We start from the raw sequence: 27,280 nt of genomic DNA, 5'->3' as shown, positions 1-27,280 counted from the left end.
CACTGCCACTTCCCCCCACGACTGGGAAGCATCTGGCCCAGCTGCACCCAGATGCTTGCCCACCAGGGACCAGATGGTGTGACCCTGGCCTGCGGAACACAGAAGACAAACGTTCATGCCCACACAGAGCTCCTTTCCCTCTGGGGAGTCTGGACGCCCTCGCCCCACAGTGGAGGTCAGCAAGCAGCCTTTGGTTCCAGTTGAAGAGAGAGGCTGGGGGCAGGTGGCTGTTTCAGGTATGGGCTGATCTAGGTCGATAGAGGCTTGGTCCCAGGTTTAAGGTGTGTGAAGGGTCTCCCACATTCCAGAAGAGGGGTTTACTTGAACGAACCTTGACCCCTGGGGATGCCTCACCCCACTCTCAGACTCATCCCAGCCCACTCCGCCTCCTCCTTCCCCTTGGTCCAGGCCCCGGGGAGACCAGCAACCAGGCACTTGGAGAGGCTTGTAGGGGGAGACCAGGCAGCAGGTCCCGGCCTGGGCTGTGCGTTTATTTGTGGGGCAGGGAAGGCCTCCCCTCACCCCTGGGCCGTGTCCAGGCCTGGGCTTGGGCTCCGGTGGCCATTCACCACTGAGCCTGCTGCGAGGTTGCAGAGGGCAGGAGGAGCTGGTACCCCTTAGGGCAGTCTTGCTTCAGGACCGTGTGCAGCACCAAGCTGGGCGGGAAGGACTCCTAGAGGGAGAAGGACGACCAGCTGGGGGCTGTGGGGACCTCCAGGCAGGAGATGGGGTTCCCCAGGCACAGGGGGATTCTGCACCGCAGCCCGAGGGGGCAGGCACCGTGGTCAGCCCCATTTTACAGATGAGGAAACAAACGCAGAAAGTCCCCCCTGCTTGCAAGTGTGGAGCTGGGACCTGAACCCAGGCAGCCCAGTTCTGGAGCCACCACGTAGCCAAGGGCTTAGGTCAGGCTTTACCCGGTGACAGCCACCCCACCCAGCTCCAGGCAGCTGGCTGCCGGCAGGTGCTCACCAGCTTCTGGCTCCAGGAGCAGGGCGATTTGCCCACTTGCTCCAGGATTCTGTGGGTGTCTGGGAAGGTTTTGAGGTCCCCCTGCTGCCTCTGGGTGGTGGCCCTGGGGATGACGGGCAGCCTGCTCTTCATGGAGGCGTCCTCAGAGAGGTGGCCCTGCGGCTCCTGGGTGCACCTGAGGGGGACAGGAGCCTGTGAGCTGCATGGACCCTGAGTGCCAGATCCACCCTCAAGGGCCCAGACCCTCAGCCTGCCCACGGCTGGACGGGAGGTCCACAGGGTGAGGAGGGGGAGGCCCGGCACGGTGCATGGCGCCTCACCGGCAGGGGTAGTTCCAGCTGAATGGGGAGCCGGCCACGGCCTCCGCCTTGGCGCTGGAGTACAGGTCTTTGGGCAGATTCTCCAGCCATCTCCCCAGGCTCCCGAACGCCCGCTCTGATGCCAACGACCGGGTGGCCGTCCCGTTCTTGAGGCTGCCCTGCTGGACTGGAGGAGCAAGGGCACAGGTGAGATCTCTACCGGGAGGGGGCACCCGCGCCCCCACTCTCCTCCCTCTGGCAGGCGAGGCCAGGCAGAGCCCTGTCTCCATGGCAACCCCGGGCTCCCCAGCACCTTCTGGCTGCCTCCAGAGAAGCCTCCGGTTTTAAAACTATATTGCGTGACTGTTTCTGCCTTTATTACCCAAGCTGTGCCCCCCCCCAAACACACCCTCCCACTCCTGCTCCAGCCCGAAAAGGGCCCCCTTTCCCATAGCAGGGGGGCCAGTCACTCCCCTATGGAAATCTGAGGCTGAGACTCCTACAGGGATGGAGGGTATCTTGGGGCTTGGAGTCTGTCTTGTCCAACAGCTGCCCTTTTGGCTGGTTGGAGACCCCAAATTCCCCAGCGGCTGCCTCAGGATGGAGGGGGCTGGGAAGCAGCCAGCCGAGCTCCACTCTGCCGCCCTGGGGTGTGACCACAGCCCCTCGAGGCCAGTGGCTGACAAGGCAGCGTCTCCCAGGCCAGCCAACTGCCCTTCGCATGACACTGTTTCTCAGGCACCTCCTCCTTTCCCTGGCTTCCCAGGAGTGGCCGGGGGCACCTGGCTTCTAGGCTGCCGTGTCACCTGCTCCCAGGGCCTCGGCTTCCCCAGCAGACAACCAGAAGTTGTGCAAAGTTCCAGCTTCTATCTCCAACTTCCTGTGGCCCCAGGGGGCTGGGCAGGGGCCCTCCTGAATCAGGGAGGGTCCTGGATTTTTAGAGCTTTACCCACAGCCAGGCTTTGGGGCAGCTATTTCCTGACACTGCATGCAGTAGGCGCTCGGTAAATGGATGCAAGCTGTTGATTGACTGTTGGAAGCCCTGGGGCTGCTGGATGCTGAGAAGAGAAGAGGCCGGGCAGATGGGGAAAGGGGGGGCTGGTGAAGGGCACACCAGAGCATAGACAGGTATCTTCCCACCTGCCTCCTGACGCCCACTTCAGAAAACACTGGAAACTGTGCCCACGGACACCATCGCATCCATCCCCAGAGGGCTGAGCACGCACATCTGCAGGGGACTTGGCCTGTGGTTCCCAGTTTCTCTGCCATACCATGTGGTGCTGCCCCTCCCCAGGAGAGAGAAGGCTCTATCTTCTGGACCTTTCTGGGCCCCTCCTCCTCCAGGTCCCTGAGGTCTGCCTTCCTGGATATGGGGAGAAGATGCTTCTGGTGCTTTCCAACCATCTCCAGCCCCTGTAGGCCGTGTGTGGGGCCAGGCGTGGGGTCGGGGGGCTGCAGGCGCAGCTTCCAAGGTGGGTAGACGTGGCGGTGGGAACCCTTGGCAAGGAGGAGTCCTTCAGTGGTGGCCAGGCCTGGGCAGCCTGTGTCTCCTGGGCCACCACTGCAGCTGCCCTCTGGTGCCACCTGCCGTGGGACATCTCTGCTGGGCCTGGGACACTCTACTTGGCCCTTGAAGGTCACCCTGACATGCTTTGGAGAGGCCAGTTCAGGTGCCTCCCCGGCAGGGCCAGTAGCCTCTTAACCTCTGCAGGCTGCTGCCTTACGCTGGGAGCCAGGGCCTTAGCCTCTGCTCTCCCTGCTCCAGGCTGGAACCTTCTGGGGTCCCGGGGCTCCCCATCCTGTCTGCTTACCCGCACAGCTGCGCTCCCAGTAGCGGAGTGCTGTGTCCCGCAGGGTCTCGTCAGCGAACCGCACTCGGAACGGAGAGCACCGCCTGCAGTGCCCTGAGCCTTCCTCCGAGGAGCTGTGGGGGACACAGCCTTGAGCCGGGGGGCCTGTGTGCTGTGGGGCCTGCTGAGAGGCCCGGGGGCAGGGGAGGGCCCCTGACAGTCACAACAGCTGACCAAGCGTGTCAGGTCACAAGCATTGGACACCATCAGCCCACTCAGCCACACAGCCCTGTGAGATGCGATTATTACTCCCATTTTACAGATGAAGAAACTGAGGCACAGAGATTTTTTGCAACTTGCCGAAGAGCACACAGCTGGTAAGGGGCGGAGCCAAGATTTGAATCCTGACTCCAAAGCCAGTGCTCTTCCACATCAAGCCATTCAGCAGAGAGAATAGGGTATGAACTCCGGATTCAGGCAGTCCTGGGTTTCAGCCTTAACCCTTTTGAGCCTCATTTTCTTTATCAGTAAAATGGGGATCATCGTTGTGCCCACCATACAGGGCTGTGAAGAGATGAAATGGGCTGCAGAGCACCCCACCCAGGGTCTGCGGGGCCCACAGTAAACATCTCCAACTGGGAACTATTCTTAGTATAATCGTCCATCTCAGTCACGCCCCTGCCCAGCGCGTGACTTGGGCAGACCACCGTCCTGTCTCCATTTTGCAGGTCTCCCCTTTAAATTATGCATTATATATTGTAGGCACGATGACAGCATCCTTGTAAGAGTTTGGTGAGTATCACATAACTTACGTTAGGCATCCAGGACAGGGCCTGGCGCCGGGCCTGCGCTCAGTAAAGGGTGTCTGTTATTGTTACTTCTGTTGTTATTAATTTTCAGCCTCAAGGGCAAAGCTGCAGGAGAGCCTGCCTGACCCGTCCGTGGCTCTGTGGTTCAGAAATGCCGTGTTTGACCTCAAGTACATACACAGTGATGTATCTGCATCCACTTATCTAACCACATCTTCACGTCTGTGTGGACACAGACGGGATGCTTCTCCTCAGCCCAGTGAAGAGCGAGGTGGCCAGGGAGGTGTCCCAGACAGCCCCTGGCTACAGGCACTGGGACCTGGTTACCAAGCTATCTGCTTATCAATCCTTCTCTGCGCTGGCCTCCGGGCCAGGCCAAGGCACGCCCCAGCTCTGCCCACAGGTCTGAAATCTCAGCTTCTCCTCTCAAAGGCTGCTGGGGCCCATTCTAATGCTCCTGGTGTCCCCCGGAGGGCCTACCAGCCAATCTCACACACCGGACGGTGCTCACGTATTAGCTCTTGAGTAGGAAACAGTGGGAACGTGTCCAGCCCTGCTGTTGCTTGCATTTGAGATAATGAATTCCATACTTTCGTTTACCATATCTTGTGCGAAGTAGTGTGTTTATTTGGGCTGATTGATTGAAAGTTCCTGGGTTGGCAAATGTGCTTCATTTCTGGCACCTACTCTGATCCATCAGTGGTGTCTGCCTGGAGCACTGTGTCAGGAAGGGTTCTGAGGCCCAGCCGGGAAAAGTGCTGTGATCAACGAGTACTGTCTGCCATGGGTCCCGAATGAGAAGGAATGGCATGTATGTTCCATTTGTACATTTTACAGTATATTTGCTCTCTCTGGTCTTTGAATTCATGGCAGTGCTATCCACGCTTCACCCCGTTTGAGCCTATTTAAGCTGGAGGAATTCTTTCTGCATTCTCTCCTGCTCCATCAGAGCTACAGCATCCAGGCCCAGGAAGCTCTAAGGCTCAGGCTCTTCTCCTATCTCCACTCCTTATTTTATTCCCCCCAAGATTTGAAATATAGTAAAACCTGATAAAAGTTAGAGGAAGAAATGGATGAATGAATGGTGGCATGGGCAAAAGGGTGGAAGAGTGGTGGGTGGGTGGGTAGGCGGGTGGACTGATGGATGAATTAATGAAAAGGTCGGAATAGAGGGACTGGATCTTAGGAGAATGGGTGGATGTATGGAGGGTGCATGAATGATTATGCAAATGGGTATGCAGACTTGCAGGTGGCTCCATGACTAGATCAGAGATGGACAGCATCCTGGATTTATAAGTGGAGGGGAGGATTTGTAGATGACTGCTCATTGGATTCATGGATGGGTGGGTAGAATTCTGGGAGTTTGTGAACAGATGGAGGACTAGCTAGACGGATGGATGGGGAGATTCAGGGATGGATTATGGGTGCTTTGGCAGAAGACCTGATTCATGGACGCACACATAGATGGATGAATTGGTGGCTAAATGTATAAACTCATGGGTGGAAGACAAAGGCAAGGAAGGGAAGAAATGCTCTTCTCCCCACTCTCCTACCCCCATCCTCCCAGAACTCACTGGCTGGCCTTCTTGATCGTAGTGAATTGTGAGTGGTCTCTCTTCGAGGTCCCCAGGGCAGGTATCTGATGGAGCAAAATCTTCTTAAGACTGTTCCGGATGAATGATGACTTGCCCCTTGAAGACAAATAGGCCACTCCTGGCATGAGTGGTCAGAGTCGCCCCCCACCCTCCGAGCGTCCACGGTCACCCTGTCCCCACCAACATGTCACCAACACTTACTGCAGGTCTGGGAGGAAGGAGGCTCTGGGACAGCAAGGACACCTCTGGCTGCGCTCTGACACACTCCTTTGGTGTTGCGCTGCTGAGGATGCTGGGAGCCAGAAGGAGGTGGAAAGAGTTATGAGCATTTGCTTGGGGACAGTCCTTACTAGGCTCTTCCTAGTCATATGGCCTTGGGTCTCAGCTTCCTCATCTGTACAATAGGGGCAATGGTGGACCCGCCCTCAAGGGGGAGCTGCCAGCGCTCTGCTAGGCACACAGACCAACATTAGCATCCTTCTGCGCATCCTGGCGGCCCCCGCTGGAAGTGCCTCAGCCCCGCCCTTGCCCCGCCCCCTGGGGACCCCGGCAGGGCCTCACTCCGCGGCCGCGGCTGCTCCGCACGCTCCACGCCCAGCTGGCGTAGGAACTCCCGGAACCTGCTGGGGAGGAACTCTCCTAGGAGGGCGCCCAAGGAGTCCGCGGCCTCCTTGGCCGGGCCCCTCCGGGGGTCCTCGCACTCTCGAGGCTCGGGGCGCGGGGGCGCCGGTGCCCGGGCCGCGCGGGCCAGGAGCAGGGGTGGCAGCAGCAGCGACCTCAGCCCTGTCCGGTCCCGTGCCGCCCGCGGGGCCACGGTGGGCAGGGCGGGCAGGCGCGGCGGGGGGCTCCTGACGCCCTCCCCAGGCGCCGCGGGCGAGGCCTGGCCCCGGGGGGTCTGCCACCACCCTGCGCCGCCCCCCGAGGCCCTCGAACCCCCTAAGCCGTCCGCGCCCCAAGATGCTCGCAGCTCGGGCGGAGGCAGCCTGGGCAGCAGCGGGGGTCTCCTGCGGCTGGCGCCGTCGCCCTCGTCCGGGAACCCCTTGGGCGCCACCCACTGGGCCCCTGGCTTGGGGTGACGCCTGGGCATGTCCGGCCCTGCTCTCGGCTCAGGGCATCCTCACGTCAGTGGGGGCGGGGAGGTGCTGTGGGAGGTGGAGAGGAGGGCATGGACCAGCCCCCAGGCCATCGTGCCCAGAGCGGGGCAGTGTGGTTTGGGGGCAAGCCCGCCGGCTCCCCCAACAGTGAGTGGTTCAGGCTGGAGCTCGCCAGCTTCTGTTTCCTCACCTGAAAAATGGTGACGGAGAGACTACCCACCTTTCTGAGCTGCTGTGACGTTTAAATGAGCAAGCATGTGCCAGTAGCTTAGAATAGTGGCAGGCACGTCGTACCTGCTGCAACAAAGACTAGCCGCTCTTTTTACTTTCAAATTATTATTATTTAGGATTTAATTTCAGCTCCACTACTTAGTAGCTTTGTAACCTTGTAACCTAACCTTGTAACTCTGTAACCTAGGGAGCCAATGAATTCCCTTCTCGCAGCGCCCTCATCTGTAGAATGGGGATAACAGAGCACCTGCTCCTTTGTAAGAAGGAATAAACATCGTGGGAGAGAGCTCTCTATGTGGTAGGGAGGGCCTAGCGCTGGAGTGTTCAGTCCTGGAGGCTGTCACTGTTGGGTGAGCTCCACTGGGAATTGGGAAACCAGAACCATCTTGAAAGGAGAGACCAGCCCAGCTGCTGTCTGGTCCTGCTGGAGCCTCAGAGTCCCTTGGGGTGGGGCACTTGTTGAAAATACAGGTGCCTCAGATTCTGATTCAGTAGGTCTGGGGTGGGGCCAAGACTTTCTCTTTTTTTGAGGAAGATTAGCCCTGAGCTAACATCCACCACCAATCCTCCTCTTTTTGCTGAGGAAGACTGGCCCTGAGCTAACATCCGTGCCCATCTTCCTCTACTTTATATGTGGGATGCCTGCCACAGCATGGCTTGAGAAGCAGTGCATAGGTCCATACCCGGGATCTGAACTGGCGAACCCCGGGCCACTGAAGTGGAACGTGCAAACTTAAGCGCTGTGCCGTGGGGCCAGCCCCCAAGACACGTATTTTTATATGTGAGGCAGACCCCCCAGACCTGCCCCCTGCTTCTGTCACTGGGGGTCTTCGAGTGTGCCCCTCCCCATCACGCCCACTCCCAGTCTGTTGTCAGCTCTGAGCTGGCTCCTAGCGTCCCACTCACCCTGGTGGGGTCTGGGTGGGGCCAGAGAAGGTGCTGTGAGTTTAGAGCCCCGTAACAGGTGGGCTGGTCCTTGGGAGAGCCCATCTTCCTGGTCTGGTCCCTCTGCGGGGCCCCTCCCTGCTGCCTCCAGGGCCTCCTCAGGGTCATTGTGATCCGCCCCCACCCAAGGCCAGGAAAGGAGCAGAGGGCACTGAGGCCTGGGGGCAGAGGGCGGGGCTGTTGTGCTCAGGATACCAAGACTGCAGTCACAAGCCAGTGGCAGGACTCCTGACCAGGAGGGACAGAGGGCCCAGGGTCCCACTACCCCTTCCTGATCCGGAGGCCCAGGTGGGTCATGTTTGGGCTGGGCAGTAAGAACGCAGTGGGCCTGGAAACAAAGAGAACCAGCTTCGAGTCCATGCTGTGCTTGTGTTTGCTGTGTGATGCTGGACAAGTCTCTTTTGTCAGGGCTCCATGGTCAAATGGACTGGTGGGCCGCGTTGGTGATTCTCGGCTGGGCAGGGGCAGGGAAGAAGCTTGTACTGTGAAAATGGAGTGGGGGACAAGGGTAGTTTGGACCAGTAATTTCACTGGCCTGGTGTAATTTTATAATTTGAAAAATGAAAAAATGACTTTGTAATTCAAATCACAGGGCGTCTGCCTGGAGGAGGCATGACAGACAATGTGTGCCATTGTCTGCAAATACTCCTCCCCTAGGGATGGAAGGGCTACCTCCTTGGGAAGTTAGAATCGTGAATGGGGAAGGTGAGAAATTTTGATATTTATTCTAAGGGCATGTGAGTTTTTAAGAACTGGACGAGGAACGCCAGATTAACTAGATGATTTCTAAGGAGCTCTCCAGCTCTCGCCCGCCGCAGACATTTATTGAGCAACTACTACGTGTGATGCTCGGGGACTCGACGCAAGAGGCTCTGAGGTCAGGGGCTGGCCAGACCTGGGAAGGCCTTGGAACCCAGGTGTGGGGAAGAGACTTTCTCTTCCATCAACAGGAAAAAAATGTAGGGTGGATTTTCAGGCATCCCAGGAGAGCTCAGAGCTGCCCCCAAAAGAAGATTATGGACACCCCCAGCAATTGAGATAGCCCAGGCTTTATCCCTTTCCCTTGGAGACGTGGAAAATGAAGCTTGGGAGAGGGGCCCAGGCCAGGGAACCACGTCTGACCTGGAGTCCGCTAGAGAGGGTGCCAGATAATATGTACATAGGCAGATGTGGGGGACTCTGCTGTGGGTGGGGCTTTTCAACACCCCCTCACACCCCCATAACTTTCGCTTCATTAGAGTGTACACACTTTAAGCACCTCCTATGTGTAGCGCCCGGAGGAAGGCACTGTAAATCTAAAACCAGGATGTCAGTTTAGGAAAAATGAACTTATGATGAATATTGTCATTATAACAGCTTCTGTTTACTGAGAGCCAGCGGCAAGCGCAGGACTGAAGGCTTGACTACAATATCCCACAAGTTTAACCCTCGGAGCGTTGAAAGGTGAGTAATTATCACATCTGTCTAGCAGAAGAGGAGACTGAGGCTCGGAGAGGTTCACAAGGTCTAGCCACCTGCAAAATTACATCTCCATCAAGGCTGCTTCAAGGACTGCGCCAGAATTTCTATATATGGCAGGAGCCTAGGGAGGGCAACCTTTTTGAAATAGAAATATCATGGACTTGTTCTGCTTATTTGGGGTGGCAACCCCTTGGCACTGCCAAAGGTATTCTTTTTGGCTTTGTGTTTTGGATGTGTATATTATTTTAAGATGCTAATCGTTGAGGGTTGGATTTGAGGTATAAGGCTTTTTCCTCCCCTTTTTACCCAGTGGGAAACCCCTAGAACTCTCGTTTTTAAAAGTCCAGGCTTGCAGCCTCCAAAAGAACTGGTGCGGATGCTGGGGTCGGGAGAGGGTCGGCGCGGCGGCCCCTTTAAGTCGGGGAGGTCCTTCCAGGTCAGGACACAATGGGCGGGGCAAGCCGATCGCGGGGCGGAGCCCGCCGAGGCCCCGCCCCCGGGCGACCGGAAGTGACGTGCGCAGACAAAGGCGGCGTGCGCCGCGCGGTGGCGCGTCTGGCCGCGGTCTCACGGAGCTGGTGTGGGCTGGTGCGGGCTTCCCTGCCGCCCCCTTCCTCTTCCGCGTCCTCTTCTCCGCGTCCCGGGAGCCCCCGCCCGGGGTGAGTAGCGCGCGGCGGAGCGGGGGCGGCGGCGCCGGTAGAGGGGAGGCCCGGCCCCCAACTGCCCGGGCGCCCAGGCCCCGGCCCGTCACGTGACCCCGGCGCCAGCCGGCGCGGCCGCACGTGCGCGCCTGGGGGCTCCGCGAGCCGGACCTGGGCCGGGGTAGGGGTAGAGGAGGAAGGCTGAGGCCCCCAGCGCCTGGGTGGTCGCTCCCCCACGCCGGCCCCCGGGCCGCAGCAAGTCCCTTTCCCTCCCTGAGCCTCAGTTTCCCCTCTGAGAGACGGGGGTAAGGAGAGCACCCGCTCGGAGCGTGAGGGTGAGGATTCAGTGCAGTGCCCAGTTCCGAGCCGACACAGGGTAGCGCCCGTTGCATAGGAGTTGCTATCGGATTTCACCTTGGACCCAGCCCCAGGAACGGCCCGACACAGGTGCCGCTCAAAAGACAGCTGGCCGCCGAGAGCCCTTGGAGCCAAGGTCAGCCTGTTGGCAGAGAGGCTGCCATATCGAAAGGCCCAGGCTTTGCTGCCCGTCAGCTGTGTGCGGTGTCTGGACGCTGGTTTCTCCGTCTGTACAATAAGGAATAGAAACAGTGGGTCAGGCCCTGCTGGTGGGTGGGGCGGTATTGTCCATGGTCAGAGTGTACAGGATCTTTGCCCAGAGAGAGAGGATGAGCCCCTGGGAAGACTAGGGCTTTGAGTGGGGTGAGAAGTTTGGATTCCCTCCTTATTCTGTTCCTGGTTCCCTGTGTGTTTTTTAAGGTGCATCACTCCTTTAGTCCTGTAAACTTTTCTGTCCTGTAAACCGGGGACTGGGAGGGTTGGAGGTACAAGCATTGGTGGAGACCGGAAGCCACAGAATCACAAGAGATAGCTGTCTCCAGAATCTGCGGTGTTTCTGTGTTTACACGGATGGGAAGCTGGCTCCCTTCCTCTGCAGACTGGCAGAGCTGAGTGTGCTGGATTGACCACCCAGCGTGACAGTAATGATCCCTGAGATGTGTACAGCACCCTACAATTTTTAAGGCATTTCAGTGCATTTTTCTCATTTGATCTTCACAATTGGCAGAGAAAATTGACGAGACTCTCATTTGACAGAGATTTATAAAGTCAAGATAATATGTGCCCAGTACTGTCTGGATCACTTTATGCTTTTATATCCACATTTAATCGTCACAGCCTTCCTGTAAAGTCAATATTGCTGTTCCCATTTTGTAGATAAAGAAACTTACTTAACTGAGTTTAGGTGTCTTAGTTGAGCTTACACAACCGGTGAGAAGCAAGGCCAGGATTCAGACCTGATTCCATCAGAGCCTTGTTTTTACATTCTTCCTCTGTTATTTTTACTCCCTCCCTCCTTTTCTTTCTTTTTCATAGAGCACCCTGCCATTCTCATCTGTGCAGCTGCTCCCGCACAGATCCAGGGAACAGCCCTGTCCAGCAGGCTTCGAGAGGGAGGAGGGGACTTCAGGTAGGCTCTTGCCTCCTCTTGCTGCCAGGCCGCTTCTTAGAGCAGGTAAATGGGGAGGATGAGATGACTCTGCAGAGCACTGATGGTGACAGTTCAAACACCATTCTCTTCCATGGATCTTGGGAGAAGAGAAGGTGGCTGGGGCGGCTGCCCAGGTGTCACCTCGAATACCTTGGGGTCGGGGGGAGGTGGCCAGATGACCATGAAGGATGCACAGACAAATTCTACCATTGAGGAGCAGAAGTTCAATGAGCGAAGGATTTCTCTTCCCCTCCGAGCTATCCCAGAGCACACACAGAGCCAGGTTGTGCCCAGGCCCCTCCCCATCCCTGTAGCCATGCAGCGCCTTGCTGTGCTGTGGACAGAGTATGGAAGGACTTGCTGCTATGTGATGACCCCGCCGTTCCTCCACCCCTGCCCACTCCAATCTGGACACTGGGAGGCACAGTGCAGACAGGGCCCCCAGAGTCATGTTTACTAATGAATCAGCTTTTAGAACAAATGTCAAAGTTATACTCGCTATTTCCCGGCCTAGATATGCCTCCCCTGGCTTGTTCCTAGAATCCGCCTGTAAGTGGAATTCCTGTAAATTAAATTATTCGGGGAACCTTGACATTTAAAGGAATCATGTTTAAAGGCTTTTGGTAAAGCAAAAAATTATATTGTCGGTAATGGCCTTCAGTGTTGTCAGTTCTGAATGGTTAGATTCTTGGCTGTAGGATTTTCTTAAAAGTGGAAAAGGACTGTAGCCGCACAAAGCTCATTCTTTGATTCGTTCGACAGCTGATTAGTAAACACCCACTTTGTATCAGGTACTGGGCTAATGGTGTGCAAGGTCATGGCCCTGCCCCCAGGAAGCGTACATCCTGGGCGGGAAGGCAGACAGGGCAGAGAGAGTACAGCCAGGTACGTGTTTGGCTCCAGATTTACTCTGAGTGAACTTTCTGTTGAATACCTAGGTGCTGCGTGGGATGCAAAAGAAATACAGCATTACATCTTGGTGTTGCCTCTGCAAGGAGCTCCCAGTCCAGTGGGGAGATAGATTTGAATACAGAACCGGAAGTTTGCTGAGGGAGGGGGCAGGGAGGAGCATGGGGCAGGCCGACGTCACTGAGCTCCAGTCTGAGTGGGAGTGCTGCGGGTGCGGCCTGGCAGAGTCGGCTTTGACGGTGTCCCTCCTGGGCAGTGGTGGAGGGGCTGACACGGGTGCTGTGGTGCTTGTTGGCAGCCACTTGACCTTTCAGACCGCACCCACATAAGCAGCCCCCAAACCCAGCTATGTGGTGACATCAGACTGGTCCCTTCATGTCAGCCCTCCGGGAGCTACTGGGAGGCCCACTCTGCTGCAGGGAGCATTCTTGGGGGCTGGACGGCCTCCACATTCTTCTGCTTGCCCTGCACCTCAGGGTTGGAGTGAGAGTTTGTTCTTGGAAGCAGTGTGCCACCCTTTCTTCCCGGGTTGGGGAGGACGGCTTCAGGCGCTGGGACCTGTGGGACGCTCGTGAGCCAGGATGGGAGGGGGCAGCATTTAGAACCGAGGCCCCCCGGCTGTTAGCCCAGAGGGCTCTTCAGTCAGTACAGCGATTGGAACTTGTCTTCGTTGTGGTGCCAACCCTTGTCCCTGAATAGTGAAGTGTTTCAGTTGGTTCCATTTTCCCCATCTCTCCTAGTGGACGGGAAGCTCTCGGGGTCAGCCTTTCTCAACTAGCCTCACAGCAGCCGGAGCGCACCTGAACGTCGTGGATGTTTGTTGGGGAGTGCCCTTGCCTGGGGGAGAGGTGTGGGCCTTCTCTCACCCCTGGTGTGAGGTGGCCAGGCTGCTGCACGTGGCGCTGCCCAGCCGTCCTCCCTCTGCTGAGCACCGCCATGGGCCTGTGCCCCGCTGCCCGGCCGTCCTCCCTCTGCTGAGCACCGCCATGGGCCTGTGCCCCGCTGACCGGCTGTCCTCCCTCTGCTGAGCGCCTCCGTGGGCCTGCGCCCCGCTGCCCGGCCGTCCTCCCTCTGCTGAGCGCCGCCGTGGGCCTGCGCCCCGCTGCCTGGCCGTGTTCTGCACGCCCCTCCGTCCGTTCCGCTCACACGCTCCCGGGGGCTGCTGCACTCTTGCCCGCACAGTCCCCACAGCTGCCAGCAGTCTTCCAGAGCATACCTCTTCGTGCCCACTGCCCTGCAGGGCGCCGTCTGATCCCCTCCATGGGACCCACAGGGGCTCCCTGCATGCTCCTTTCTTCCTGGAGCAGTCTGCCCACCCGGTTCGCCGAGCCAGCCCTGCCTCATCCCGAGTTTCAGCCGGGGTGTCCCTTCCCCGGGCTGCCTTCCTGACCCCAGTGAAGTCGGGCTCCTCCGGGGTCTGCTCCTCCAGCACCTCGTACTGCTCCGCAGCCCTCGCACAGCTGTGATTCCTGTGTCTGTAGCTATCTTCCGTCTGGCTGTCTCCCCGGTTCTCAGCAGGGTGCCTGACACGGGCCGGTCACGGTTAACGAGGGACCGGCCCCCTCAGTGAGCTTGTTCCTGTGCACACGCTGGAGTGAGAGGGAGGGAGGCATGGGGACTCCGCCGGCCCCTCCAGGACCCGAGGCAATGTCCATGCAGGACACTTGGGTTCCCTGTGTCGCTCTCCTTTCTCGAGTGTAGATCAGGTTTTCTGTATTCTCAGATCAGAAGCCATTAAGTCAAGTGTCATGTAGAGCAAGGAAAGCACTAGAAACCAGGACGCTGGCTCCCCTGCTCTGATAGGAAGAGAGCTTTGCAAAACGACTTGAAGAGACAGAAGGCACTGTCTCCAGGGGCAGCAGCAGATTTGGGGACACTGAACGTTCCTCTGCCTCAGGCAGGACTGTGTGACCGGCGAGAAGCACGGTGTGAGGCCGGGGTTCTCGACCTGGCTGATTTCACTCCTTTTCTTCATTCAGGAGGTGCCGCTGCTGAGTTGGGTGCCTGAGCAGAGACGTGGCTGGTGACAGCATGACGAGCGAGGTGATAGAAGATGAGAAACAATTCTATTCGAAGGCCAAGACGTACTGGAAAGAAGTCCCGCCCACGGTGGACGGCATGCTCGGGGGGTATGGCCACATCTCCAGCATCGACATCAACAGCTCCCGGAAGTTCCTGCAGAGGTTTTTGAGGGTAGGCAGGTCTGGTGTGCTCTCCAGGAGGAGAGGATGTGGCGCTGGTGGCACTGCCCGTCTGCGTGGGGCACCACCTTTCCATGTACACTGCAGGGTCTCTGGTCATCCGTCAGTGTCTACCACCCAGGCCTGGAAGAGCAGGGTGGGGCGGGGGCAGCTGCTATTCTGTGCTCAAGCGACCAGGCAGGAGCCGGCCGCAATGCTGGCGACTCCCGGAGGCCAGAACAGAGTAGTCTTCCTTTCACCTGTCGGTTTGGCCAGGAGCGAAACCTCTGCTCTCCTGCCATGTCCGTGGCATCTGGGCTGTTCTGCTGAACACAGGCTCTGAGTCCCTGCCCCCGCCGCCCTCTCGTCTCTCCCTTGGCAAGCACGGGAGGCTGCTGCTGCCCTGTCTGTCCAGGGTCTCCCCACCCACTTGCCACCTTCCCCAGTTAGTTAGAATCTGGTGTTTGCTCATTGCCCTCTTCCATTCTTTCACTGCTTGAATTCTTTTCATTCTCTCTGCTGTCGTTTCAATGGGCCTCAGGACTGAGATGAGTGCACCTGATCGAGCTGTCACCTCTAAGTAGAAGTGGCTTTCATTTTAGAAGCGTGTGGCCCAGGAAAAGTGTGTGCGGTGCTCATACCCACTCATGTCCCCACTAGCGCCGGCCACCAGCCTGTGCCCAGTCCTATTTGAGTGATTCTGGGGCTCATGAGGAATTTGCAGTGACAGCGTCCTTCTGGCTCTCCAGCCCTTCCTTAGCGTCTGTGCTCCGCTTTTTAGGAAGGCCCAAACAAGACGGGAACCTCCTGCGCTCTGGACTGCGGAGCCGGCATTGGAAGGATCACCAAGAGGCTGCTCTTGCCGCTCTTCGGAGTGGTGGACATGGTGGACGTGACGGAGGACTTTCTGGTCAAAGCTAAGACCTACCTGGGGGAGGAGGGCAAGAGGGTGCGGAACTACTACTGCTGCGGGCTCCAGGACTTCAGCCCCGAGCCCAGCTCCTACGACGTGATCTGGATCCAGTGGGTGATAGGTGCGCGTTCCCCTCCTTCCCCACCTCCCTGCGCTGTCCCGCTGCGCAGCCAGGCTGCCCATGCGGGCCTGGGAGCGGGGGCAGGCGGGCCGCGGGGCTTCCTCAGCTCCCCCGGGGCTCCCAGGACGGGCGGAGACCCTGCCTAGAAAGGACATCTCCTTCTTTCCTTTGTTTCAACTTAATACCTGCTGCAGCCCATTTAGGGGCAGTTTTTTGTTGAAAAAATTTAATTGACCAATAACTTACTTCATTCAGAAATGTGGAGGTGCGTTATAGTAAGGATTTCTTAAATAAGAGAAGTGGAAGCCCTGGCTGTCTCTGCTGTTGGCAGTGGGGGGTGCTGCCTTGCCGTCCTGCCGTGCATCCGCGCAGCCCAGCAGTGCGCCCAGGGTGCCCTTCCTGGGCTGCGGGCCTGGCGCAGCCTGTGCCAGCGGTCGGCCAGCCGCTGCACGGGGGACAGTGCAGCCCTTTGGGAACACCCTCGGTCTGGCCCTGTGTTCTGTGGTCCAGAGAAGCTGCAGTCTGGAGTTTTAATAGAGGGAAAGAACTGTTTGGTGCCCTCCCTGTGATCCAGGCCTGGGAGGGGCGGGTGGCATGGGCTGTAGGTGTCGGGCGGGGCCTGCCAGTCACCCCAGTCGAGGCAAACTCCCAGCTGCATACTTGGCGATTGCCCTCGGGTAGGTGACTTCTGAGCCAGCTTCTTACATAAAACGGGGCTTAGTAAACCCCCCGTGGACTGTTGAGAGTGCCAGTGAGGCCCTGTGTGTTAAGCAGAGAGTAAGTGCTCAGTAAGTGGTGGCTGAAAGAAACGTGCGGTGGTAACCACACCTCTGTCTTCGCCAGGCCACCTGACCGACCAGCACCTGGCTGAGTTCCTGCGGCGCTGCAAGCGGGGCCTGCGCCCCAATGGCATCATTGTCATCAAAGACAACATGGCCCAGGAGGGCGTGATCCTGGACGACGTGGACAGCAGCGTGTGCCGGGACCTCGAGGTGGTCCACAGGATCATCCGCAGTGCAGGCCTCAGCCTCCTGGCACAGGAGCGGCAGGAGAACCTCCCCGATGAGATCTACCATGTCTACAGCTTGGCCCTGAGATGAGCGGGGGCTGGCAGGAGAAACCGAGGGACCAGTGGGGGTGGGGGGAGCTGGCTGCCGGGCGAGACCCAGAGGCTCCACGTTGGTGGTTTGGGAGTGTTGAGTGAGGCCACCAAATATACCTGTCTGCTGTTCACTCACTATACAGGCTTTTTTAAAAAGGCATAATGGGGCCCAGCGGGGAGGGGTGTGGCTACGGGGCAGTGAGGCGGTAGCCTGGCTGTGCAGCCCCCAGAGGCGAGGCCTGGGCAGGGAAGCCCTGCATAGAAATAGGCCGTCAGATCACCTATGGCCTCGGGCCTGGCGGCCTTAAGAGCAGCAGAGCCCTTAACGTGGCTGTGCAGGACTTGACCTCGGGGGGCCGGGCTGGGCGCTGCGAGCCTGCTGTCTCCTGCAGCTGGGGGGGCGTTCGTGTTGAGTCCTATTTGGTGAGGGGGCTCTGGTGACCTCAGTGATCGTCACGACAGCCTGCAGCATGGGGAGAGGTCTGTTTCCTCACTCTTGGCTGTGCCTGAGGCTCCTCCTTGGTGGGCATTTTCAATCAAAAATAAAAGGTGACCCCTGTGCCGTGAAGGCCCGAGCCAGTCTGCAGTGGTGCTGTCCTTTACTGGCCACGGGGCCACATTCCCCCAAAACCGCCCCCACGTGCTGCACCTCCGCACTACCACCTCTTTTGACTGGCGAAGGGGGGTCCTTCACTGTGAATTGGGGCGGGGAGGGGGTGGAAATGTACACAAGGAGCTTGCTGGCCGAGAGAAATCCATTTAATTTTATAATATAAATATATCACGTTGTTGCCTCCACTTATCCCTAAGGTGTTTACACAGTTCACTGTGACTTGAGAACAGCTTTGTGGGGGCTCCGCTTGGGGCAGGACAGTCGGCTTTCAGTCTTGGGAGCTTCCACTTGGGTGAACCCCTCATAAAACAAGACATTTTGGACAGGGTTATCCCTGGTCATGCATGATTGCTCTGTTGTAGAAGGCGTGGTCCCCAAGACCTCAGGTTTGGCACAAACAGCTGCCACCAAAGCCCACCCGTGTGCCTTGGCCGGGGGGCTCCCCGGGGACCTGGTCCCAGAGCTGCAGAAGCCAGCAGGGTCAGCTCAGCCTTCTCCCCAGTCCACCAGAAGCCTCAGTGAGCGCCAGTCGAGAGCAGGGAAGGGGTTCAGCCAGGCTGCACCTGCAGAGCCCCGCCCCGCTTCCTGCCAGCTTCTGCCACGTCCGTGCGGGACGGACCACCTCCCGCAGCTCAGGAGCACCCAGACCCGCAGCCTCCCTGCTGAGGGGTGAGCTTGTCCCGAATCTAAGCCCTCTCCTCTTTCCAGGGTGGGTGAGACTGAGGGTGCTACCAGAGAGGGGGCTGTCACCCTGGGGCAGAGCAGCCTTCTCCCACCGGACTGAAGGCAGCTGCGGCACTCCACTGGGCTCTCCGTCTCAGAGGACCAAGTCTGGCTTCAGCCTGCCACCTTCTGACAGCCGGGACCCGAGGTCCTCCCCGAAGGTGGCTGTGGGGACTTGACCACCAACAGGCTGAGCGCCCAGCCCGCTCCCCTCAGTCCGGACTGTCAGATGCTATCTTCCACACTGCCGCTGTGCTCGCTGAGGAGGTACCACTTCAGCCGGTCGGGCAGAGGGAGGGCTCTGACCTTCGCGTCCACAGGCCACGGCTGAAGGTGGAGCCGGATGTAAACGCGACACAGGTGCTTGAGGGGCGGCGGGTAGCTCTCCAGCTGCCTCAAGGAGACGTGCAGGGCCTGGATCTTCTCTGCCAGGCTGCCCACAGGATGGATGTCGAAGTTTTCCGGCAGCTGGAGTTTCTGGGAATTAGTCACCATGAGATCCAGGATGGTCTCGGCTTTCCGCAGGAGGTCCACGTGGCTCTCGTCCTCAGCGCAGCCCGGGTGCGAACACAGCCTCTCGAAGACGATGTGGAAGCCAGACCAGCAGGACGCCCCGTGCAGGGAGCAGTTATAGGCGGCTCCGGACTCCAGCAGGAAGCGCAGGAGAGGGAAGTGGAGTTTAAAGCTCTTGAGGCAGATGTGGGTGAGGGACTCGTGCGCCGGGCACTCGCTGGGGTCGGCCCCGTGAGCCAGCAGCAGCTGCGTGACTTGGAAGCAGAAGCGGTTGATCATCTCGGCCTCCTCTTTGTCCCCTCCCACCGTCTCCCCAAGCAGGAAGATGATGCAGGTAAACACGGTGTCCCCATCTTTGGTGGTAGCCTTGACGTCTGCCCCTGGAAGAGCCAGCAGGGAGAAGGCCTCACCCCCGGCACAGGAACGCTGACGGCGTACGGGAGGAGCCTGCAGACACGGGAGTGTGGGGCCAAGGGGGAAGCTGGACAGCCTGGGGACGCGCCTCACCTCCTTCCAGCAAGAGCCGGATGTTCTCAGTGTTGTGGATCTGCACGCCGTCACTGCTGGCCAGGGCGTGGAGCAGAGCAGTCTTTCCTGCGGAGGGAGAGGGGAGCGGAGGCCCGGGAGCCGAGGTCAGGGCAACCCACAGGGAGGGGAGATACAGCGGCTCGGGGTCAGAAAATGACCTTGAAAAAGGACCGACCTCAGCTAGGGCTGAGGGTGACAGGCTCCTGGCCATTCTCTTTCCACTCATAGAGGAAAGGAGCAGAAGGGCCAGCAGAGGAGGACTCCTGACCCAGACACAGCACCCTCAGGTGGGGCATGCACACGGTGTCTCCTCCCACTGACAGTCTCAAGGGGTTGGCAGACGATGACCGCACTGCCTCTTTAAAGCCTCTGAAAGCCAGCAAAGTGCCCCTGCGTGCCTGGCCATGCTGCACCCTCAGACAGGCCGCAGCCAGCCTGCCCGCCTGCCGCTGTCCTGGGGCACCTGGGCCCAGCCCGCCTGCTTCCCGTGGGAGGCACCCACCATGCTTGTCAGCTGCATTGACGTCAGCACCGAGGTCCAGCAGGCGCTGCAGGCAGGGCAGGCGCTCCGGCTCCTCGCTGGCCAGGTCCAGGGGGCTGCTCTCGTGGATCTGAGCCAAGAAAGCACAGCCGGGTTGGCCCGGGAGCCTGGGAGGCTGCTCACGGCCCCCACCACGCCCCCGCAGAGCAGGCTGGAGCTGGCTCACCCGGTCCCTCCGGTTAATGTCAGCCCCATGGCGCACCAGCAGCTCCACCATGTCCGGCTGGTTTCGCAAGACGGCGATGTGCAGGGCCGTGTAGTAGGTGACTGGGTCTGAAGGCACGGACACAGCTCACGTCAGTCCGGCACATTCTCGCAGGATCCCGGGAGCCAGCCTGGCAGCCCAGCCCCAGCACTCCCACCTGAAGAGGCCCAGGCTCCGGTCACCGTGAGGGTCAGGACAGAGTCGTCCTCAGGGGATGCCAGAGCGTGGGTTCCAGTCAGACCTGGGTTCAGGCCCTGGGGGCATTTTAGTGGGCGAGGCACTCAATCTGTTTGGGATTTACTTCCCTCCTCTGGGAAATGGGACCATGAAACAGGGCATCTCCTCTCGGGCTGTTTGGGAGGAACACCCAGAGTGCCGGCTCCTTAAGCCCGGCAGTAACAGCCAAGTTCTCAGAGCTGGCTCTTCAAGTGACGGACTTCAGAACAGCCTCCCCCTCCTCCGCTCCCTGATGCTCCGGGAGCCCAGCAGTCTCGGAGCCTGTCCTCAGATAGGGAGGGGAGAGGGGCCTGGTCACATCCTGTGTCAGCACAAAGACCCCATTCGGTCACAGTCCCCCTGCATGTCTCCCTGCCCTCTCCTGGCAAAAGCCAGAGAAGAAAGGAAAATGGTTCTACCCGCCCCCACCCCCCGGAACTTACAAGCTAAAAGCCAACACATCCTGCAGTGACTTACACCCAACGTGGCTTATCTGTCTCCCCCTCCCTATGGCAGGAACGGAAATGCAAGATGGCTCAGAATAAGTGGCAGAAAATTACTTTCCCTTAGCTCTGGGCACGGGGCCAGCAGCCACATTTTCACATTAATGGAAGCGGGGACTTGGCTGGGGGCTGGACAAGGTTTGCTAAATCCATCACAAGAGAGAAGCAGCAACAAACTGGCTCTCGGAGCAGAGGTGGCTGTGGCCATCTGCAAGTCCCCAGGAGACGGCAGGCCACCGACCTGTTTCCTTCGTCATCACCCACGGAAGAAGTGAGGACGCTAGCTCCTAGGAGAACAGTGAAAGCAGAGCCCAGAGGCCTGGCCGCCCACACTTGGGCCCCCACCCACCCAGCCCCTCGGGTTCCAGCTGACCTTCAAAGTTGAGGTTGGCCCCGTTCCGCAGGAGGACGTCGGCTGCGCGGGTCAGCCCCAGCTCGGCCATCTTCAGCAGGGCGTTGCTCACGCCCTCCTGGTAAAATGGAGAGTGGGCCTTTCTCTCCAGCAGCTCAGTGAGAACAAGGAGTCGGCTCTCCTCGCTGGCGACATAACTGGGCCTGGGGCAAGAGAGGCGAGGGTGGAAAGAGCTGTGGGACCAGCCAGCCTGGGCACCCTGTGGTGGCTTTTAGTCTCCTGCTGTCAACGCCCCCCAGCAGGGCCCTGGCTCTATGGGGCAGAAAGTCTCTTCGGAAGAGGGCTGGGAGAGGGCGGGCCCAGGTGGACCCTGTAACTGGAGCAGACTCCTCGGGTTTGCTGAGAAAGGACTGGGGCTGTCTTCAGCCTCCTCCCAAGTTGCCCAGAGAATCTGGTCCCTGGCTTGGGTACAAACCCTCACCCACCTGGGCTGTCGGGACTGAAGGGCACCCTTGCCGGCAGAAGCAAGAACCAGACCCAGACCCTGCTTCCTCCGACACTGACCGTCCCTGAGCTGCAGAGGGTGCCAGCCCAGCCCAGGCAGCCGTCAGCGGCCCTCCTTCCCAGCTCACGCGTACCCACACGTTTAGCCCCTGGCCTCCCGAAGGCTGAATACACACAGGCCCTTCACACCCCAGCCCCAACCCACCCACCTCCCCCGCCAGCACTGCCCACTAGGAACTGCCTCGACTTTCCCTCAGAATGCAGGCTTGGGGGCAGCTCCACGACCACGCACGCAGACCCCTCTCAGGCCACCATCTCCTCCTCCTGGGGAGGCTCCCCTTCCCCTCGGGTGCTCCCCCCACCCCCTTAGTCTCCCCATCAGCACCCTTTCAACTAGTGGGATCAAGGGTCCATCGTACTGCCTGGCAGGATTCCGTCTCACCCCCCAGCCAAGAGTGCCCTCTGCACCATGGGTGCAAGGCAAACATCCTGAGTCAGAACTCCTGCCTCATGTCTGGGGCTAGAAAAGGCCAAGAAGCCCCCGAGGCAGCCCCACCCTCCCCCAGGACGACCATGGAGGTGAGGAAACACCTCACGCTGCATTTTCAGGACAAACCTCAGAGGGGGCGGAATAGTGACAAAGAAAGCCTCCCTTACCACCCAAGGTCCTGAGGAGACTCACAATAATCACCGTGTTTGAAATTCCACAGGATCCCCCCCAACACACACGGTCCCCCTTTCCTCTGCTTTGTTCCCCGTTACACCTCCCACACTACACACTGTATTTACATTACAGGCTCGCTCCTCGGAGCACAAGCATCGCGGAGGCTGGCGTTCTGTCTAGCTCACTGATGTACCCTGAACAATTCACGTTCTAGCACCTTCCCCGCAGGTTCACGAACAGACCTGCTCCTGTCTACATCAAGTGCAAACTCAGCTACAGAAAGTTCCCTCTCGCGCCGCTCTGGGGTGAAAGCTGAGGGCCTCACAGATGCCAGCCTGCTCCTCTGCAGCTGCAGGAGGAGGGCACAGGACAGGCAGGGCACGGGGTGGGGCCCCGGGGCGGAGGCCCTGCCGACACCCGCCGCTCCCCCCCCCACCGCCCCGCGCCCTCCCTGCCCGCCTGCCCGCCCGCGCCGGCCCGGGGCACCCTCCGCCCTGCAAGGCGCGGCAGCCGAGCCGGCGCCCAGGAGCTCGCGCTCGAAGCCGCGCAACTCCGGCCTCCTCCTCCGTAAGGTGGGGACATGGCCACCCAGCCCCGCCCCGCCCGCAGTGACAATGAAAGGGCCGCAGCGCCGGTGGCAGCGGAGCGAGTTACCCGTCCAGGGGCTCCTGCCGCTCGGGGTCCTGGACGCCCAGGGAGCCCAGAATCGCATCCACCAGCGGCTGGTACTCGAAGATGATCCTGCGGAAGCCATGCAAGAACGGCATCTCGGCGGCCGGGCGCGATCCGGCGGCCACCGCCCCGCTGGCCTCCGCCTCTCAGGCGCCCGCGTCCGGCCCGCTCACCCGCCCGGCCCGCTGCCTGCCCGCGCCGGAAGTGGCCCTCGCACTTCCGGTCCGCGCCGGCCCTGGGAAGCGAGCGGTGGCGCCAGCGCCCCCTGTGGGCTCGGAGGACCACGGCGCGTCCGGGAGCGCGAGCTGGCGCCGTCCTGGAGGAGCGGCCCCGCGGGAGGGAGCGCGGGGACCGCTGCCCAGCCCGTCGGAACCCCGCCGCGGGCCCGCCCCTTCCCGCCCCTTCCCGCCCCGGCCCAGCCTGGCCCTGCGCCGCCCTGCGATCCCGCCCGCGGCCGCAGGGCGCCGTCCGAGCTCCGCCCATGGCGCGCCGCGGCCCGGCTCCCCCGGGCGGAGGAGGTGACTGAACCCGGGCCCCGAGCCACCCTGGACACGGATCGGACCACGGCCCCTGCCGGCGTGGCCTGGCTGTCGCCTCCCCAAACGCTGACTGCACGCCCACCCACCCTGACCCTTCCTTGGTCTCTGTCCCGGGAGCTCGTGGCCCAGCAGGCTGCTGGCTCCTCCCACTTTCTGCGTGATGGACTGGGTGAACTTGAATTTCTCCATCTGCAAAACCGGGATCATCGCACCCACCCAAGGTCTTGGATCGAGAGCTCTGTAAGCGTCGGTGAAGTGGAGTCGAGCAGGAAGGAACCAAGCCTGGCGCCACTTTTCTGGGGTTTGGGCATCTTCCCTTAGGCCACCCATTTAGGCCTCCCCAACCTCGAGTCCCACAGTGGAGCCTTGATGTCTTCGCGATTCTAGAAAGTCCGTTATGAAGAGGTGTCCCCGTCCCAGCGGTGCACATCTCGCCTTGGCCTCCCACCCCCGACCGTGCGGGCTTGGGGGTCTCTCCCGCTGCAACCTACCGGAAAGGAGAGTTGTCCAGTGGAGGAGAAAAAGTTAGAGGCACGTTTAAAGACAACCGGATGTGTTTTAGGATTAACCATAAAAAATAGGAGAGTGGGTCTCCTCCACCAAGAGCAAAACAGATTTCAGGAGAAAACCCAATCCAAAGCATGCCCAGGTCCAGCTGTGGGGACCCAGTAGGTCAAGTATGCAGCAGGGGCTGGATAAATTGCTCGCTGTTATTAAATTTGCAAGGTTGTGGTGCAGATCAAAAGACAAGCTATCAAAACCCCCGTTGCTCCAAAGCCTCATTTGGCCTCCCCCTCCATTACCTAAAGGGGCAAAAAGGAGGGGTGGGCAGCCAGGGTGAAGCCCCTTTAGGACAGGCCACCTTGAGCTTCCAGAAGGGTCTCGGGACCACAGGGTCCATGGCTCCCAGCCCACGTCTGCCTGGGTTCTTGCTCTAGGAAAGAAGTGTGTGCTCCTTGGCTGAAATCAGGAGATTTTGCTCACACAGGAATGGAGGTTTCCAGCTTATCTTGTCAAGTCAGGAGATAGGGCACCCGGCCCAGACTCCTGTCTGGCAACAATGAGCATCTGGACGGGGCACTTGCTCCGAGGTGCCTCAGTGTCCCCAGGCACTGCCCTGGGGCATGGGAATATCTCTCCCTGTTCTGAGGCTCCACACCCCATCTCTCAACTGATCCCCAGGCCCTGGATGGCGCAGCAGCTCACAGGCGACCCAGGGGCTTCACAGCCTCTGTCATTTGATCCAGGGTCCCTTGCTCTGAACTCAGTGTTGGCAGGGCCGTGCTCCCTCCGGAGGTGCCAGAGGAGCCTCCTTTCTTGCCTCTTCCGGTGTCTGGCGGCCCCCGGTGTCCCTGGCTTGTGGTGGCGCCACTCCTGTCTCTGGCTCCCTCTGTCTTCACACAGCCCTCTTCCCTGTGTCCGTGTCTCTGTCCAGATCTCCCTGTCCTTTCTACATGACACCAGTCATTGGATTTAGGGCCCACCTTAATCCAGTATGAGCTCATGTTAACTGGATCACATTTGCAAAGACCCCATTTCCAAGTGAGGCGACCGTCCTGGGGGTCAGGGGCTACGGCTGGATTCACCTCCTTCGGGGACACGAAGCCGCTCTAATGGAGGACCCCAGGCTTGGTCCTTCTGGTCTCTGGGCCTTAGTTTCCTCTCCTGTAACCTGGAGACCCTTGGAGCCAATGAAGAGGTCCTTGGTGTCGCTGGTGGGCTCTGCCAAGAGGAAAACTATCGCTGTCCTGTGACCAGGATAGCACCAATAAGGAGTTAACTTTTTTTTTTTTTTGAGGAAGATTAGCCCTGAGCTAACATCTGCCTCCAATCCTCCTCTTTTTGCTGAGGAAGACTGGCCCTGAGCTAACATCTGTGCCCATCTTCCTCTACTTTATATGTGGGACACCTACCACAGCATGGCTTGCCAAGCGCTGCCGTGTCCGCCCCCAGGATCCGAACCAGTGAATCCCCGGCCGCTGAAGAGGAACGTGCTCTCTTAACTGCTACACCACTGGGCTGGCCCCAGGAGTTAACTTTTATTTACTGAGCCATTTCAATGTGCCAGCTGTGCGAAAGGCTTGACATCACAATCTCAATAGATCCTGTTAAGTAGGTGATGGTATTGTCATTTTTCCAACAGGGAAACTGAGATTCAGAGAGGATTAGGTGCTTGCCCAATGTTGCACAGCTAGGTTGGGACTCCAGCTCAGATCTGGGGCACTCTTGCATATGTCTGGCCTCTGGGGCTTGGATTCCCTGCAGCTCCTCCGCCTCTGGGCCTGAGAGGGTCTGGACATGCGGGGGTGGGGGGAGCTGACCCCCACTCTGTCACAGCCCTTCGGCACCACCCTTTGGAGCCAGGCCCTGCCGCCGACTTGTCGCCCAGGCTCCTATCTTTGGAAAGCTCTGTGACCCCTGACCTTCCTCCTGTCAGCAAGAGCAACCTCGTTTCCTCCATCTGCCTCCCATTAAGGCTCTGTCTCTCAGAGCCTCTGACTTCAGCTCTGGACCTCTCTCTTCTTTCCTTGTCACTGCCTCTCACTGCCCTGATAACCTTGCCACTTCCTGCTGCCCAACTCCAGGGTTCCTTCACAGGCTGGGGGTCCTGGGGCCAAGCCCCCAGTGCTCAGATCCTGGCAGGTTCTGTCCCTGCCTTCTACTCCCCAGGGAGTCTGGGAGTCACTCTGACTATCCAATGTACAGAGGGAGATAACCTTCATATATAAAGAATTATGAAAAATCAACAAGAAGAAGGCAAAAAACACTAACAGAAAAATGGGCAAAGGACACACACAGGTGAGTCACAAAGCATGAAAAACCATCAACACACATAAGGAGAGTTTACCCTCTCCAGCTGTCCAACACCAACAGTGATAACAGCTGACGCATGGGACTGACTAGGTGCCAGACTGCCCCACAGCAGCTCAACAAAGCGAGCTGCAGAATAGTAGGTACTGTGTGATCCCATGGAGGAAAAGCGTGTGTGTGCCCGCCTGCATGTGTGCATGTATGCATGTACATGTGGGCAGGGCTAATTCTTGACGGCCACATGCTGGGGTGGTAGCGGTGATTGTTTCTAGGGCTGGGATCCGGGGAACCTTTATCTTCTTTGTGCTTCTGAAGATATTTTCTACCTTTTTACAAGTCAGTGTGTCTTACCTAAGACTCAGAACAGTAAATCAGCCACAGCCCGGGAATCAGGCCAGCACACTCCTCTGATACCTGGGGTTCAGGGTTCACAGCCATGAACAGCAGAGCAAGGCCTGGGCTGCCCACAAAGCCTTTTCTCTTCCCCACTCCGTCTAGTGACATCCTTCCCAGCATGCAGGTCACCTCTGCCAGAGGCCCTCCTGAATGGCCCTCCTTGGGGCCCTCCCAGCCTGGACTGTGCCTCACTCGCTGACCTCCCCAGCGCGCTGGGTACCATGGGCCCAGCCCGGCCGTACAAACCATCAGTTGAGAACAATAGCAGCCTTTGGCTGAGTGCGTCCTGCGCCCCAGGAATTAGATGGGGAGCTTGACACGCGTCACCTCATTGACTTGTCCTCACACCCAGGAAGGAAGCGACAGCAGAGTCCCGTGTCATCGTCCAGGAGACCGAGGCTCAGAGAGAACTGACCAACTGGAGCTTGGCCGGCTGCTGAGGCCCAGGTGGGATTCGAACCCAGAGCCTGGTGCTCCCCTCTCCTCAGAGCCCAGCTCAGGACACTATTGCCCACCCAGCCCGCCCTCGGGGCCCGCAGCTGAAGGGCAGGGCCCTGATTCTTTGCTCCCAGACACCCTGCCCTCGATGGGCTCAGGGGGAAACTGAGGCACCAGGAGGCTGGGAGCAGGAGCCAGTGGTAGGACTTTGGCTGGGCCAGGGCAAGACTTTCTTGTCCCCTTCCTCATTCCATTTGCTCTTCTAAGGGCACCCAGGAGAACTTTGGGGACCCCGACGCTCAGGAAAGTCAAGCTCTAGGGACCTCTGTGCTCCCAGGGGCCTGCCCCGCTCCTCCCCATCATACACCCCTCCAGGACACCTGCCCCTGCTGGCCAGAGCCCCCTGCTCCAAGACCAGCCTCCTCGCTCATGTGGCCCCCCCCTCCACACCAGACACGCCCAGGTGGTCCTGGTGCTCGGCTAGGCCATGGGG

General features: G+C 59.2%; 3 protein-coding genes across 17 annotated transcripts; 1 reads left to right on the top strand and 2 right to left on the bottom strand.

The window, feature by feature from the left end:
* Positions 1–440: 440 nt before the first annotated feature.
* C10H9orf50 (chromosome 10 C9orf50 homolog) lies at positions 441–6,684 on the bottom strand. Of its 3 annotated transcripts, XR_011506192.1 has the most exons (8): positions 6,027–6,684; positions 5,667–5,757; positions 5,445–5,561; positions 3,083–3,195; positions 2,221–2,329; positions 1,293–1,458; positions 973–1,147; positions 450–673 (listed from the first exon to the last, which is right to left on the bottom strand). XR_011506192.1 is itself a non-coding variant. In XM_070518526.1 (7 exons), the coding sequence occupies exons 1-7, from the start codon at positions 6,550–6,552 to the stop codon at positions 566–568; spliced, it is 924 nt and encodes a 307-aa protein (XP_070374627.1). In that variant the 5' UTR covers positions 6,553–6,671; the 3' UTR covers positions 441–565. The 3 variants fall into 3 exon arrangements, 2 of the variants coding, with proteins under 2 accessions (XP_070374627.1, XP_044634507.2); XM_070518526.1 differs by lacking the exon at positions 2,221–2,329 and having other exon boundaries at positions 441–673; positions 6,399–6,671; XM_044778572.2 differs by lacking the exon at positions 2,221–2,329 and having other exon boundaries at positions 6,027–6,675.
* Positions 6,685–8,971: 2,287 nt separating this feature from the next.
* NTMT1 (N-terminal Xaa-Pro-Lys N-methyltransferase 1) lies at positions 8,972–17,151 on the top strand. Of its 12 annotated transcripts, XM_070518527.1 has the most exons (6): positions 9,699–9,855; positions 11,230–11,323; positions 12,994–13,101; positions 14,233–14,446; positions 15,215–15,467; positions 16,311–17,151. In XM_070518527.1, exons 4-6 carry the CDS (start codon positions 14,285–14,287, stop codon positions 16,565–16,567), a joined length of 672 nt encoding a protein of 223 aa, XP_070374628.1. In that variant the 5' UTR covers positions 9,699–9,855; positions 11,230–11,323; positions 12,994–13,101; positions 14,233–14,284; the 3' UTR covers positions 16,568–17,151. The 12 variants fall into 12 exon arrangements, with proteins under 12 accessions (XP_070374631.1, XP_044634518.1, XP_044634515.1 ...); XM_070518530.1 differs by lacking the exons at positions 9,699–9,855; positions 12,994–13,101 and adding an exon at positions 8,972–9,178 and having other exon boundaries at positions 14,233–14,382; XM_044778583.2 differs by lacking the exons at positions 9,699–9,855; positions 12,994–13,101 and adding an exon at positions 9,106–9,178 and having other exon boundaries at positions 11,230–11,368.
* Positions 17,152–17,307: 156 nt separating this feature from the next.
* On the bottom strand, positions 17,308–22,822 carry ASB6 (ankyrin repeat and SOCS box containing 6). Of its 2 annotated transcripts, XM_044778574.2 has the most exons (6): positions 22,586–22,819; positions 20,785–20,966; positions 19,654–19,760; positions 19,449–19,557; positions 18,926–19,012; positions 17,308–18,798 (listed from the first exon to the last, which is right to left on the bottom strand). In XM_044778574.2, exons 1-6 carry the CDS (start codon positions 22,696–22,698, stop codon positions 18,131–18,133), a joined length of 1,266 nt encoding a protein of 421 aa, XP_044634509.1. In that variant the 5' UTR covers positions 22,699–22,819; the 3' UTR covers positions 17,308–18,130. The 2 variants fall into 2 exon arrangements, with proteins under 2 accessions (XP_044634509.1, XP_044634514.1); XM_044778579.2 differs by lacking the exon at positions 19,449–19,557 and having other exon boundaries at positions 17,309–18,798; positions 22,586–22,822.
* Between the last annotated feature and the right edge of the window lie 4,458 nt (positions 22,823–27,280).

Source organism: Equus asinus, chromosome 10, assembly GCF_041296235.1.
Source record: "Equus asinus isolate D_3611 breed Donkey chromosome 10, EquAss-T2T_v2, whole genome shotgun sequence".
Taxonomy (NCBI): domain Eukaryota; kingdom Metazoa; phylum Chordata; class Mammalia; order Perissodactyla; family Equidae; genus Equus; species Equus asinus.
This window is presented reverse-complemented; position numbering and strand designations above follow the sequence as displayed.